General features: G+C 37.9%; 1 protein-coding gene across 2 annotated transcripts in view; it reads left to right on the top strand.

Annotated features, from left to right (window-relative positions):
- The window catches only part of LOC150090664 (peroxisomal ATPase PEX1-like), a 311,554-nt gene extending 297,057 nt beyond the window's left edge, over positions 1-14,497 (top strand). For both annotated transcript variants that reach the window (XM_090379348.1, XM_090379356.1), the window contains exon 22: positions 14,395-14,497. In XM_090379348.1, coding sequence (XP_090235474.1) covers positions 14,395-14,476 — 82 coding nt within the window. In that variant the 3' untranslated portion in view covers positions 14,477-14,497. The remainder of the gene's footprint in view (positions 1-14,394) is intronic.
- The last annotated feature ends 245 nt before the right edge of the window (positions 14,498-14,742 follow it).

Consider the following 14,742-nt stretch of genomic DNA (forward strand, 5'->3'; position numbering starts at 1 on the left):
TTGACTCCTAAGTTATGAATAGAAAATTCGTCATAGGCAAATATACATTGAGTTTTCCTAAAGAGATTGATGTTTCACTGAAAAAACCTTAACTTCTCTATGTTCACCTATGAAATATAGAATTAATCTTAATAAAAACATAAGAGATGTGAAGTTATTAAGAAATGTAGAGATGTGAGGCACCTATGATGACATTGGGGAAAAGTGACCATTTACTGCAGAAAGCATGGCAAGATTACTATATTCAGTAGCCATCATCGTGTTTGAAACAGAAGTGCCAAGGTCTGTTGTGACCTCTAGTGCTGAGCGTGTTACAAAGCGAATTTCAAAGTGTCTTCTCTAGAATCAGCAGATTACAGAGAATTTTCAAGTCTACTCACAAAGTTATTTAATTTCTACTCTTCTAAATAGGCACCTCCCTAGCCAGGTGGGAAGGAGCAGCAGTTCATAGCATACGCTTCTTGATTAGACCGGGGTTCGAGCCTATCACCACCAAATACGGAGGATGCAGAAAGGTCAGGGAATGACCACCGCATATCCTGGAGCAATATGGCCTTAGTTGCTAATGCTCCTAAAAACCAAACAACAACAACTCTTCTAAATAAAGAAATAAACTTTCCAAAAAGAAAGGAAAAGTACCTTCTTGTATATAGAACTAACCTTCATAACACACTAACCTCTTTTCGCTTGGTCACTGGTGGCACTACTCCTGCCTCTCAAGAGTGGGACCAGTAACCCGGGGGGGAAAGTTATCTTCCAGGGCTAAAAGGAGCAACCATGGATTGTAACAACTACCCAGACTTGACTCTAGACACTCATCTTATGACCTGAATAAAACCGAACATGATGCATCACAATCCAAGAGATATACTATCTCATGCTTAAGTACCCGAACAACAAAACTCTGAATTCATTATATATTTCAACTGGATATTCTCAGAAGGCTACTACCCTCATTCCTGTCACCACTCAATAGTCCTAGCCTTTCCTAAACCTGGAAAGGATCATTCAGATCGATGAAATTATCGGCCAATAACTCTTAGCAGTTGCCTTGGTGAGACACTAGAAAAAATGATTCACACTCGATTAGTGTGGAATCTAGAATCTCATTCAATGAATAAAAACCAGTATGGCTTTCAAAAAAAATCGGTTAACTCTAGATCTTATGATCAAGGCAGAATCCAACATATGGAATGCTTTTATCCAAAAAGTCACCTTGTCATGGTCTGCCTAGAGATTAAAAAAGCCTTTGATACCACTTGGCACTATGGCATTCTTCAAAATCTGTATGCCACAGGATTCCAGGGTCCACTGCTACTAATAATACAGAACTTTCTCTAAAACAGAATTTTTCAATCATGTTACTGCAATTCACTATCACGAATTGTTGTCCAAGAAGAAGGGGTCCCACAAGGACCAGAGGACCAGTTCTTAGTGCAATGCTCTTTTCAGTCAGGCTAAACACTGCAACAGAGAATATTCTGGCTAATCTTGACATCTATCTATATGCAGATGACCTTAAAATATACTGCCACTCACAATTGAATGACAACTGCAGCTCTTGATGAACAAAATAGTCATGTGCATCCCACAATGGCTATCGCCTCTGCCACATTTCAAATCACATATAGGTAGATATCCATTGTATGATTGGTTTTTAATCAGATTAAGGAACTGGGATGGAATCAAAGTCAGTGGGGTGCTTTGCTGCATGGTCTGCATGCTTGTTTCCTGGTATTCCGATATGGTCCAATATCCAGCAAAACTCGACAGTCAGTTTATTTTCATTGAGGTGACGTAACCAAGGTCTGATTTGTATCAGAAGTGGATGGGAATCTTGTAATTTGTGTTCTGTAGGGCCATCACTGCACCTAAAGAGTCTGTATATATTATTACCTGTTTATTTAAAAGATCATTAAGGAGATTCAAAGCTATTTCGATTGCACAGAGTTCAGCTACAAAACACTGCATTCAAGTGGTAACTGGACGCGTGTGTGTGTGTGTGTGTGTGTGTGTGTGTGTGTGTGTGTGTGTGTGTGTGTGTGTGTGTGTGTGTGTGTGTGTGTGTGTGTGTGATATGAAGGGTGGCTCCTAGACATAAGCCCATCTCCACCTATTACTCCTGTAAAAGCTCAGAACCTCTGCAAAACAGGCCTGAAAAAGAGGGTGTTACGTCAGGCCATTTTGCCACCAGGGACTAACCAACACCTGGATCAACCATTCTCTGTGTGTGCTGTAATGCACAAATCCCACACCTACCGGAAGTAGTGCTATACTGGTAGGTGCCAACAATCCCGCCCCCAAGGCTGCCCAAACTTGGAGGCCAGCAGAAAAAAATAAATAAATAAAATAATAATAATAATAATAAAAAAAATTCCCACTAGGAACAATGTATATTTGTTGAAACAAAAGCAACATTATACAATTATTTACATGTAAATACATACATACATACATACACTTTGAATAACATTAACTTAACATTAACACTTAGATTAACATTATCTCCACTTAGAGTCCATCCACAAATGCAAGCCTGCATTTGGGTATTCAGGAGCGGAAGATCAACTTGCACTGTAAACCAGAAACATCCTATGATCACAGAGATTATGATCCAAGATCAGATCAACCAACTGCTTGCCTCGAGCATCAGAAAAGCCGCTGTTCCAAAGTGTAGACTTAGCGTTGAAATCAGCTGTAATTAGTAAGTTGTTGGCTGAATATCTTCTGAGGGAGGAAAATACTGGGAAACCAGATAAAACGACAGGTCCGTGGAGGAAACCAGGATACAAACTGTGGTAGCCGAACATTCACTTGAGATAGTTGTTATTACTAGTTCACTGTTAAAGATAATTATGGCGTCCTTGGGTCGATCGTCACTTGAGGCAATAATCTTTGCCGAAATTGGATATACTATAACTTTATATGCTGAACCCCCTACCTGAGAAGAGTAATACGGTTCTTGCAAGCATACAATATCAAACCCCAGATCATCAGCAGCTTTCCTAATCTCGTCCGCCGTGGCATGAGATCTCTGCCCATTAATTTGAAGAATTTTTATTTCGCCATATTGCAGGTTAACACTTGTTGAATCAATTACCGTTGTATTATTCATGTCTGGTTCTTCGGTCTGTGAATTCAACAGCTTTAAGATACTCAGGGCATTTATTATCCCTAACCGAGTGATTACAATCCCTACCTCTACATTTACAATTAACGCACTGAGATGGTTCCTCCTTGGGGATACAGTCACAAAAATATGGCCTCCACCCCCTCAGTGGCCACAAGATACAGCTTTATGGGAACAGAACTGCGCACTGTGACCATATCCCAGACATCTGAAGCATTTAATTACAAATGTAAACTTACGAAATCTATGTGACGTAAAACCTAGATAAATTTTGTCACTCTGAATCACGTATCTAGGAAATTAACTCATACACCGACCATTGAACAAAATTTTACTGTAACTAAAATTTTTACAAATAGTATAAAAATATAAAACAAATTATTTACAATAAACTAATGACTGTACATTACGGAATACTAAAAACTGTAATAAAAGATCATTTACAATAAAATAAGCTAAAATATAAAATTAAAAGCCCTAAAAACCTGGAGCTTTCGAGAGCGTCAGCTCTCTTCTTCAACAGTAATATAACTTTCTACAACATCTCCTTAAATAGCAGGTTCACGGTACTTCCACATGTGGTATTTCTCCACGTGGTTCAATCAGCACATGGTCAGAACCGGAAGCGGAAATGCCTCGGGTACGTGGCAAAGAAAATCGTTCATCCGAATTTAATACAATTGTTTCAAACATAGGATGAATACGCATGCCTCTATCTCTATTCATGGAATTCTTACTGGATGAACCAATCCGTAAACCCTCGAGCCATTTACGCTCCCAGTATCCGTGTGCATGATCCAAAATAATAGCGTCCTCCAGGGAGATTTGATGCTGCTTCTCCCAAAAATGTTCGGCCACGGCAGACTTACTGTAGTCAGCAGTTCTTATGGCATTTAAATGTTCCCCCAGGCGATCCCTATGCCTTCGTTTTGTTTCCCCCACATAACACTCCCCACAATCCGGGCATTCTATTCTATTAATAACTCCACTACTGAGATCTTTTGGTATACGGTCTTTGACCTGAGACACAGCTGTGTACAGCGTGTCTTATAACCCCATAAAATTCTTGCCAGATGCTCAGTAAGGCCCGGATAGTAGGGGATGTATGCGGTGGCTACCGGGACGAACGACTCCCTACGCTCGGACACCCCTCTACTATATCTATCCAGGATCCTCTGGGGGTATCCGCACTTTCTAAGTTCTGCCGTGACACGATTAATTTCTTTCTCTTTATCCTCAGAAGTGGTACAGTGTGATCTTACTCTGTCAAATAAAGCTTTCGCTACACTATTCTTGTATTGTCCAGCTTGTGCTGAATTATAGTGGGTGTATTGACCTCTACACATGGGTTTTTAAAAACTGACGTCTTAAGCCTAGAACCCACCCTAGAGACCAATACATCCAAAAACGACAGAGTACTGCCCGTGTCCACCTCTGAGGTGAATTGTATAAATTGGGAGAAGCTATTAAGCCAGCAAACGGCATCATCCTCCCTCCCCTTCTGGACCAGGGCAAAAGTATCGTCAACGTATCTTCTCCAGTTCCTGATAGGAAACGAACACCCACTAAAAACCCTACTTTCCAACTCCTCCATGGCCAAGTTGGCCACAGTGGCACTAATGGGTAAACCCATGGCCGTACCGCGAACCTGCTTATACATAGTTCCTTGAAATAACATGGTAGTGCTAGCTAGACATAATTCTACCCCCGTACAAATATCTTCCACACCGAGCAGTGATCTATTACCAAGTGAGGCATCCCTGGTCAATGCCATTTTTACACAATATACTGCATGATTAATAGGAATACATGTAAATAAAGATACAACATCAAATGAGATCATGCTCTCATCATCATTTTGATGTTGTATCTTTATTTACATGTATTCCTATTAATCATGCAGTATATTGTGTAAAAATGGCATTGACCAGGGATGCCTCACTTGGTAATAGCTCACTGCTCGGTGTGGAAGATATTTGTACGGTGGTAGAATTATGTCTAGCTAGCACTACCATGTTATTTCAAGGAACTATGTATAAGCAGGTTCGCGGTACGGCCATGGGTTTACCCATTAGTGCCACTGTGGCCAACTTGGCCATGGAGGAGTTGGAAAGTAGGGTTTTTAGTGGGTGTTCGTTTCCTATCAGGAACTGGAGAAGATACGTTGACGATACTTTTGCCTTGGTCCAGAAGGGGAGGGAGGATGATGCCGTTTGCTGGCTTAATAGCTTCTCCCAATTTATACAATTCACCTCAGAGGTGGAAAAGGGCAGTACTCTGTCGTTTTTGGATGTATTGGTCTCTAGGGTGGGTTCTAGGCTTAAGACGTCAGTTTTTAAAAACCCATGTGTAGAGGTCAATACACCCACTATAATTCAGCACAAGCTGGACAATACAAGAATAGTGTAGCGAAAGCTTTATTTGACAGAGTAAGATCACACTGTACCACTTCTGAGGATAAAGAGAAAGAAATTAATTGTGTCACGGCAGAACTTAGAAAGTGCGGATACCCCCAGAGGATCCTGGATAGATATAGTAGAGGGGTGTCCGAGCGTAGGGAGTCGTTCGTCCCGGTAGCCACCGCATACATCCCCTACTATCCGGGCCTTACTGAGCATCTGGCAAGAATTTTACGGGGTTATAAGACATGCTGTGTACAGCTTCCTGGGCGCGGAGGCTGTGCACAGCTGTGTCTCAGGTCAAAGACCGTATACCAAAAGATCTCAGTAGTGGAGTTATTTATAGAATAGAATGCCCGGATTGTGGGGAGTGTTATGTGGGGGAAACAAAACGACGGCTTAGGGATCACCTGGGGGAACATTTAAATGCCATAAGAACCGCTGACTACAGTAAGTCTGCCGTGGCCGAACATTTTTGGGAGAAGCAGCATCAAATCTCCCCGGAGGACGCTATTATTTTGGATCATGCACACGGATACTGGGAGCGTAAATGGCTCGAGGGTTTACGGATTGGTTCATCCAGTAAGAATACCATGAATAGAGATAGAGGCATGCGTATTCATCCTAATTTTGAAACAATTGTATTAAATTCGGATGAATGATTTTCTTTGCCACGTACCCGAGACATTTCCGCTTCTGGTTCTGACCATGTGCCGATTGAACCACGTGTGGAAGTACCGTGAACCTGCTATTTAAGGAGATGTTGCAGAAAGTTATATTACTGTTGAAGAAGAGAGCTGACGCTCTCGAAAGCTCCAGGTTTTTAGCGCTTTTAATTTTATATTTTAGCTTATTTTATTGTAAACGATCTTTTATTACAGTTTTTAGTATTCCGTAATGTACAGTCATTAGTTTATTGTAAATAATTTGTTTTATATTTTTATACTATTTGTAAAAATTTTAGTTACAGTAAAATTTTGTTCAATGGTCAGTGTATGAGTTAATTTCCTAGATATGAGTTTTCCCGACCTCAGAGGCCTCTTTCAGGATACTCTGAATCACGTATCCCATAAGGCGTGGGCTGAAACCAATAACCCAATTGGTCACTCTTGTTCCGGTGCCAGAGTTAAATCTGGATGTAATCTCATTCTTAACTTCCTCCTGGCTAAAACCAGTCTTTTAAATTTTTATTAATTAAATCCTCCAAAATATCCTCCTTTGAGTAGTCCTTCAGGACACCGTAGATGAAAACTGTAGGATCGGACAATCTGGGTTTTTCCATTGACAATCCTGCTTCTTTTAATGCAGAAGCACTTGAGATCTTCTTGGCATCATCAGGATTTGTTGTCTCTAACAACACACCCTTGTTTCTCGAAAGACGTACACCCTTGATTTTCATGTCCTTGTGATCTTTTTTAATCACTTCAGTAACTGCCTTCCTAACATCCTGACTAGACGCCAGGGACGATTCTGCTGAGGGCCTAAGTATCAGTATGTTTTCGGAATCAGAGACCCCACTTCCAGAATCCATCCTATCTTCACCAGCAATTGATCTGTCCAAAGAAGCTGCCACCTCCACTGAAGAAGTCAGCAGTGGAATCTCTGTTATTTCAGGAGTCTGTCTATTTCGCTTTGAACTACCATGAACAGCTTCCGCAAAAGTCTTATGAGGATGTAGATCGTGTTGGATCTGTATCATCTTGTCCAAAAGACTTGCTCTGGTTTCCAATTCAGATGCTTTTGATCTTAAGTCGTTCATTATCAATTAAGATTGCGGTGGTAACTGCCTCTAGATCCACCCATAGACTATGAATGTTGTTAGGGGGTAGACTTAGTTATCTTGCTAGAATCCTTTGATAAAAACTCTCCCAGAGCTTTCCTGATTTTGGCAACTGTCACATATACAATTGAAGCATTCAAAGACCCACCCAGGTCCAATCCTTCTGTTAGAGAAAGATCTTCAGATGATTCTGTTGAAACCAAGTTACCATCAAAGACTCAGAAGCCACTGAAACAGAGGGACTCTCCTCCACCACAAGGTTTTTTATTTCCTCGAGCTTGAGTAATTCTAGGAGTTTTGGGAGTTTTCTTCCCCCCTGCACCCCTTTATTTTCTTAGATGAATCCGTAGACTCTGATCCAGAAGAATTCTCAATGTCAGTATCTTGTGTCAGTATCCTAACTTGGTCATGGCCCATGTCAGATAAGTGTAGGTAAAAAAAACAACAAAAAAAAAAACAAAAAAACACTCAACTATTGTTATCCTCTTGTTCTAAACTTGTCTTCTAAATCCTAATAGGATACTCACTAGTACCCTAAAGACAGAGTTATGTCAATATGTCTATGTTTAGTATGTATTTACACTTTTCCAGCTGGGTGGAAAATGAAAGGGAAGTTCTGAAGTCTTCAAAAAGCATTGTCTAGATCTTGGTCCCTAATAGCCTGAGGGCACCAGAAAAATTCTTGAAATTAAGTATTTTCTTAAGATCCTCACCTACCAATAACGGGATCCCTAGGACCAATAGATGAGGAGAAATATCAACTTTAAGATTGAAAAATGATAGCCCAAACAAGCCCACAATGTTATCCAACAGAAAGCTTAAGTAAACTAATGAACTTATGGTATTAAGTCAAAATACTGCGATGGCACTAGTAAATGTTTTCCGTCTCCATGACTAACTTCACAAAATGGAATATTTCAAGTCGCCATTATCACACATACAAAGTCTATGGGATAATGGTATCTCTATGGGAGATTTCAGTGATATATGTATAAGCACTATGAAATCAATTACTCAGTTTGTAATATAATCTCATGCAAATAATTCCACAACCCCACGGTCCCAACAACCAAAAAATCACCTATGAACTCACCACAACTTTAACTTCTAGGAACACATATTTACACATAAGGGGGTTGTCGGTGAACACATTAAATATCTCAAAAGGCAGGAGCACGTTCACTACACATGAGCCACACTACTGGACGACACAGCACCCTCTTCTGATAACTGGACAAGGGACAAGGTATTCTTGTATTGATTGCGGCCTCTAGAGTTATCCCTATATACCGCTGTAGCATCTGTAGGTTATTTATAGCTGGCAAGTGTGTATATGTGTGTTGTGATGGTTGTTGTTTGCCGGCCCTGGAGTCTTAGCAGCCGGGAGGCAGGGAGCAAGCTACCTGAGTCCCGACTCCCATCCCTAGCCACGTGGAGGCGCTCCAGGAACTATCTAAATAACACTAAGTGGACAGAGACATTGTTGGAAGGATTACTGCTGCTTCCACAGATATGTCAGTTTTTCAGCTGTCTATATATATCTGAAAAGTCTAGCATTGGCCAAGGCAAGAGCTGCATGCAAACTGTCTAAGATTGTAGGTAACGAGCTTCTTGAAATAAAGCAGAATCCACAGCTGGAGATCTAGTTTCTGATTAAATAGGCTGGAGAGGTCATGCTTTGCAAGAGTGCAAATTGACCATATACACCTAACACACCTCTTTTTACTGATAGCAGAGAATTCCTCTCTTTGTTTACACTGCAGTTCCCTGCTTACCATTAAGCATATTCTGATTGATTGTGCACATTACCATTCAGCTAGAATGTCATGTTTCAGATCACTGCTAAATTTACAGAAACTCTACAACTTACTCATTTCTTGGAGATGGTGCCAGTTTATCAGAGCTCACTTCTAGACTTTAAATAAATAAGAGACTGTCTTGAAAACTAACAAAACATTATTAGTTACAATATTAATACTTAGCAGTAAAAAAAAACTTCATAAAAAATTCTCATTCATATTTAAACCTCTCTTTTGCATGCTCACATGCATGTATGTTGCTTGCACGTGTTGGCAGAGGCACATTCAGTTCCCTCTAACAATAGAGTTTTTTTGATTTCCATGTCTGCCTGAGAGAAAATTTCTGAGCATTTTCTAGTCATCAGAGTTACTTGTAAATGTCATTGGGAATGCCATGATCATGTGAATTTTGAAAGCGCGGCTGCTCCAGTCGTTGATAATATTGTTAAGCTGTGATTCTTTATTGATTACATTTACAATGTAGGCTGAAAAGGAATGCCTCTTTTTGCATAACATTTGAAGGAATAGCATTAAAGAAAAAAAGTTCACTCGTAGATTACAAAAAAATATCTTCAATGTGATCTATCATTTTTCGGCATATGCTCCACCTGCCTCACTACATTTTTCTGTGCATAACAAATTTTTGTATACTGTTGTTCTTTTGATGAGACCAACCCTCTTCATGGCTGTTCTAACTTTATCTGAACCATATCTGTTACTGTGGAGGTGTTCTTTAAACTTTGGAAACAGTGAAAAAAAAACATCACTTGGGGCCCAATCTAGCTTATGTAGAAGATGCAGAACAACTGCTTCAACTCCAAACAACAAAATCCTTACCAATTGCTTTGCTGAAATGAGATTGCACATGTCGAAGCATCATTGCTATTTTGCCTTCTTACTCATTTCATTGTGGGTTTTTTTTTTTTTTTTTTGAACTTGCCCAATGCCACTAGGGTGCATTGCAGTTCCTTTTTCCAAAAATTTGTCATGGATAACACCATACTATTAAAAAAAAAAAAAAAAAAAAAAGCATTATCGTTTTGTTGACTGATGCTTGGAATTTGATTATTTTTGGACATGGAGAAATTTTATGATGAAATTCCTTGGACTTTTTTTCATTTCTTCTGCAAGCCTCATGGTGACTCATCTGGCATACATTTTTCTGTACCCTAGCTCAGGCAGAATGTGTTACTGCAGTGATATCTGATTGTTTGCTCTAACAATCATCACAAACAAGTTTACCTACATTTTGTTTATTCTCTTCATCAATCAGTGTTATCAATTGTCTGCTTCGATTCTGATCACTAACTATAGCTTTACCAATTTCACGACTTTTGACTTGTCAAAATTTAACCTAAAACTATTAAACCACTGACTGAGTTTCATCCTTATACACACCTGCTAATCAGTGAAAAATTTTCACAGTTCTAATAAATTCATCAAGTCACAAACTCAATAACTGCACATTGTTTGAGCCATGTGTTCAACAATGCTTCCATTTAAAACAGTGTTAACTTGTCAGTGAACAATCACACAAAAACACTGCTGTGCACATACTGGCTGAAACTATTATCTACATGGAAAACCTATTTGTTTTAGGAACTTGCTGTGCCACTTAACATTGACCTTATAAACTAAGCGATTGTTACGTTTCAGTCTACCCTCATAAATATGAAATAGATATTTATATTGAGAAATTGCTGCTGGCTTCACTTAAGAGTATGTAACTCAATAAGAACATCGCTACCTATAAAAGTTTTGCACAGTCATCGATTGGATTTGAATCAGTTTTGAAAAAACCTTTTCAAATGATAGACACGTCATACTCATGAGATACAATATCTCTGACTCTGTATCTGTCTGTATAAAGATGAACTGGCAAAAAAAAAAAAAAAAGATCAGAATATTGGAAGGTTTCAATTTGATAATGAATTTTATTGCAACAGATCCATCAAAATAATCATAATTGTTCTCATATAATTTCTCTTTAAGTAGATAAAAAAAAAAAAAGACAAATATTTGAGAATTATGAGTATATGAATATTTCATTTAAACTTCTGTGAAGCAATATATAATACTCTGGATTTAGCCTAAACTATTAAAAATGTGCAGGTTCCGTGTTTAATAAGTTAAAATTTAAACTTGTATGTGCAAGTACACTGCTCCACAAAATTAACAGAACACATAGAAAATGTGGTGCAACGTGTGCAGCTTACGATGGAGCAGGACAAAATTTGGTGTGGTAGTGGTAGAAAAGAACACCGATGAAATTAGGAGACAGCGAGACTCTTCTGACGGGTATAAGGGACATTTATAGTGGTTGAATTACCAAAAAGGTCACATTACAGAACTTGATACAAAATGGTTGAAAATATGTGCATATCACGTCAGCACAGCCATATGATTCCCTCCAACGACTAAACAGGCCTGACAGTGGTAAACCATGCTCAATATAAGGATGTCTATAAGATTCTGTGGCAACAAATCCTATTCTTCCACCAGCGCAGTCCTTAGCTCACCAAGTGACCGAGGAGTTGGCTTTTACCGTGCAATTAGACCGGGGTTCGAGCCCGTCACCACCAAATACGGAGGATGCGGAAAGGTCGGAATGACCACTGCATATTCCTGGAGCAATATGGCCTTAGTTGCTATTGCTCCTAAAAAAAACCAAATAATAATCATCACCGTGCAATGCACCACCCACACATGTTTGCCAATTGGATTTAAGTTTGGTGATCATGCTGGCCACAGCAGTCATTGGATATCTTTAGTTTCAAGATATTCCTCCACCACTTGAGCTCTATGTGCAGTGGCATTGCCATGCATGAAAAGAAAACCTAGGCCAACCACACCCCTAAAATACAGCACATAGGGTTCAAGGATCTGTCCTCAGTACCTCTGTACAGATACAGTATTTATGGTATCCATATCAAAAACGTGAAGAGGGGTGCAGCCTTTGATCATTATATCTCCCCACACAAGAGCACAGCCTCCACTGTAAGTCTCTCTTTCTCTGACATTGGAGTGATGGTACAGCATTCCTCTTTGTTTCCAGATGGAGTAACGTCTAGAATATGTTTGTAGGCTATAACAGGACTCATGGGAGAACAGAACTGTGCCTCATTTGTCAGGCCTCCAACTTACATATTCATCACACATGTTTCAACAAACTCTGTGGTGGTTTGTGGTTAATGGAATACAAATCACTGGCTTCCTTGTGTAGAATCTACTTGAATTGAGCCTTCTTAATACAGTCTGGTTGGAAATGTTTTAACCTGTAGCCACAGCAACCTCAAGAGACAGTTGTTGAATATTGTAGGTTCTTTCTTGCTGTTAATAGGCATGCATAATTTGCATAATGTGCACCTCTCTAAGGTGGTAGATCAATTTCTATTGGATACCCAAAATTTTCATGCCAAGATGCCTATTATATCAAATATTCACCTTTGGCGACACTGTTTACAATAAAATATTCATGAAAAACGTTTTGTTCTGTTAATTTTGTCGAGCAGTGTATTTACTTTGAATGTGATATATACTTTACATTATCAAAGTAAAATAAGATTCGTTCCAGATTTCCTGATATAATTTTGACAAAATCATTTTGTTTTGGCTTTTTTTCGTTCTTTGTGATATGGATATAACTTAACTGTTTCTCAAACATTTTATTCTGAAATATCATGTGAGTGGCATTTTTTCTAATTACTATTATGATTTGCCATTGGTCACAGCTCTTGGTATTTTCTGTTGGATTAAATTCTCTGATCTTTAGTTTGCTTCATAACTTTTACAAATCACATAATTTATCTGCAATTGTATATTATAATACAGGCAGTTCTCGCTTTACAGGTTTATGGGTTTTTTTTTTTTTTTTTTTTTCAAAGTATCAAGTATCAACAAAATCGAAAATATGAACATTAATTGCAAAAAATGAATGTTAAACATTCATAAATGCCACATTTCAAACCACGTGTGTAGCCATACAATACAGTTTACCCAGCTTTATGACATTAATCCATTCCAGAGACACCATCGTATCGTAATGTTGAACCCAATGACACTTTTTTTTTTTTTTTTTTGGTAATTCATTTCAAGACCTCGGAAGTTGAAATTTTTGCTATATAACTCTCTAAAGGGTCATTTTTAAAGTGCAAATTGTATTAGTTACCAATTCCAATCACTAAAATGCACTACACTTTCATTATCATATGTTCTGTTATAAGAACCAATTTTGAATGCCTTTGTGACATTTTTCTAAAGCACATTTCTGGAGGTCACGACCATAAAACACTCTCTGTCTAATTTGCACTTTCCGGTTTATTGGGCTTTTCTGTTACTGCAAGAAATTATAAATGGGTAGTAAACTCAGTGTTATTGCATTTGTGAAAATACCGATAGCTGGAATTGTGTGGTTTTTTGCATTAATGTGATTTCCCTTTACTGAAATCTTCAATTGTATAAAAAACAAATAAATTTTCAGAATCTTCTCTTCATTCCTTTTTTTTTTTTTTAAGCTTTGTAAACTTGTTACTCCACGCAAATCATGTTAGTTGCAATTTGTGCGTTCCGTTAAAAAATGCTTATGCATCTATTGAAATTTATAAAGAAAATAGAAGATTATCTTGGAAACAAACGCCTCTTGAAGCATTTCTGAAGAAGATGACTCCTTGTGCAACAAACCGAGTACCGAGCCAATAATAAGTGATCAACAACTGTGCATTTAGTCAATGATGAAGAATAAACATTCTTTAAAATTTGTAAGTCATAAATAATTTCTTTATTATTATAATTTGCTTGATTTTACAGGCTACATTTTAATTTCTTTGGATAAATCAATCATTGTTGAGAACGTAACCCCTATTTTTAACATTGTCTATGGGATTTAATTTCCGCTTTACAAGCGCACCATACATGAGTTATGGAGACCATAACTCATGTATGGATACCATAAATACTGTATCTGTACAGAGGTACTGAGGACAGATCCTTGAGCCCTATGTGCTGTATTTTAGGGGTGTGGAACTAATTAACTCGTAAAGTCGAGAACTACCTGTATACCACAATCAGTAAAGTTTTCTTTTAAATTGTCAATCTATTCTAAAGGAAAGAATTATCATAATAACATCTTGAATATCTTGGACAACCCTGAAAAAATCTTGACTTTATATTCAGTATGATACAATGTAGAATTGTCTTTGTTGGATTAAATTGTTCACTGAATTGTTTATATTTATGTATATATATATATTTTTTTTTTTTCTTTTTTTTTTTTTTTATTCCCTCCAGCTACAAGTCTTTCGTGAGTAGTCGTGGTGGTGATTTCTTAAATCCAGAGATATCAGGGAAAAAACGTGTAACACTAGCTTGAAAAAAAAAATAAAGTAAAATAAGATTAATTCTTTTCAATGAAAAATCTAAGATAATTATTGTTCATGATCTCTATAAAAGTAAATTTTGTTGTGGTGCAAAGAACTGAAATTTTTCATTATTTCAGCCCTTCTTTTCAGGAAATGTTTTGTTTTACATTTGTACATATGTGTGTATATATATATATATATAAATATTTTTGGAGAGTTTTGGACTTTATATATTTCTGTGTTAAATATAAAATTCCATTTGTTCAGTAACATCTGT

This window comes from Mastigoproctus giganteus, chromosome 1 (assembly GCF_048544385.1).
Source record: "Mastigoproctus giganteus isolate SK-2022 chromosome 1, ASM4854438v1, whole genome shotgun sequence".
NCBI classification, from domain to species: Eukaryota; Metazoa; Arthropoda; class Arachnida; order Uropygi; family Thelyphonidae; genus Mastigoproctus; species Mastigoproctus giganteus.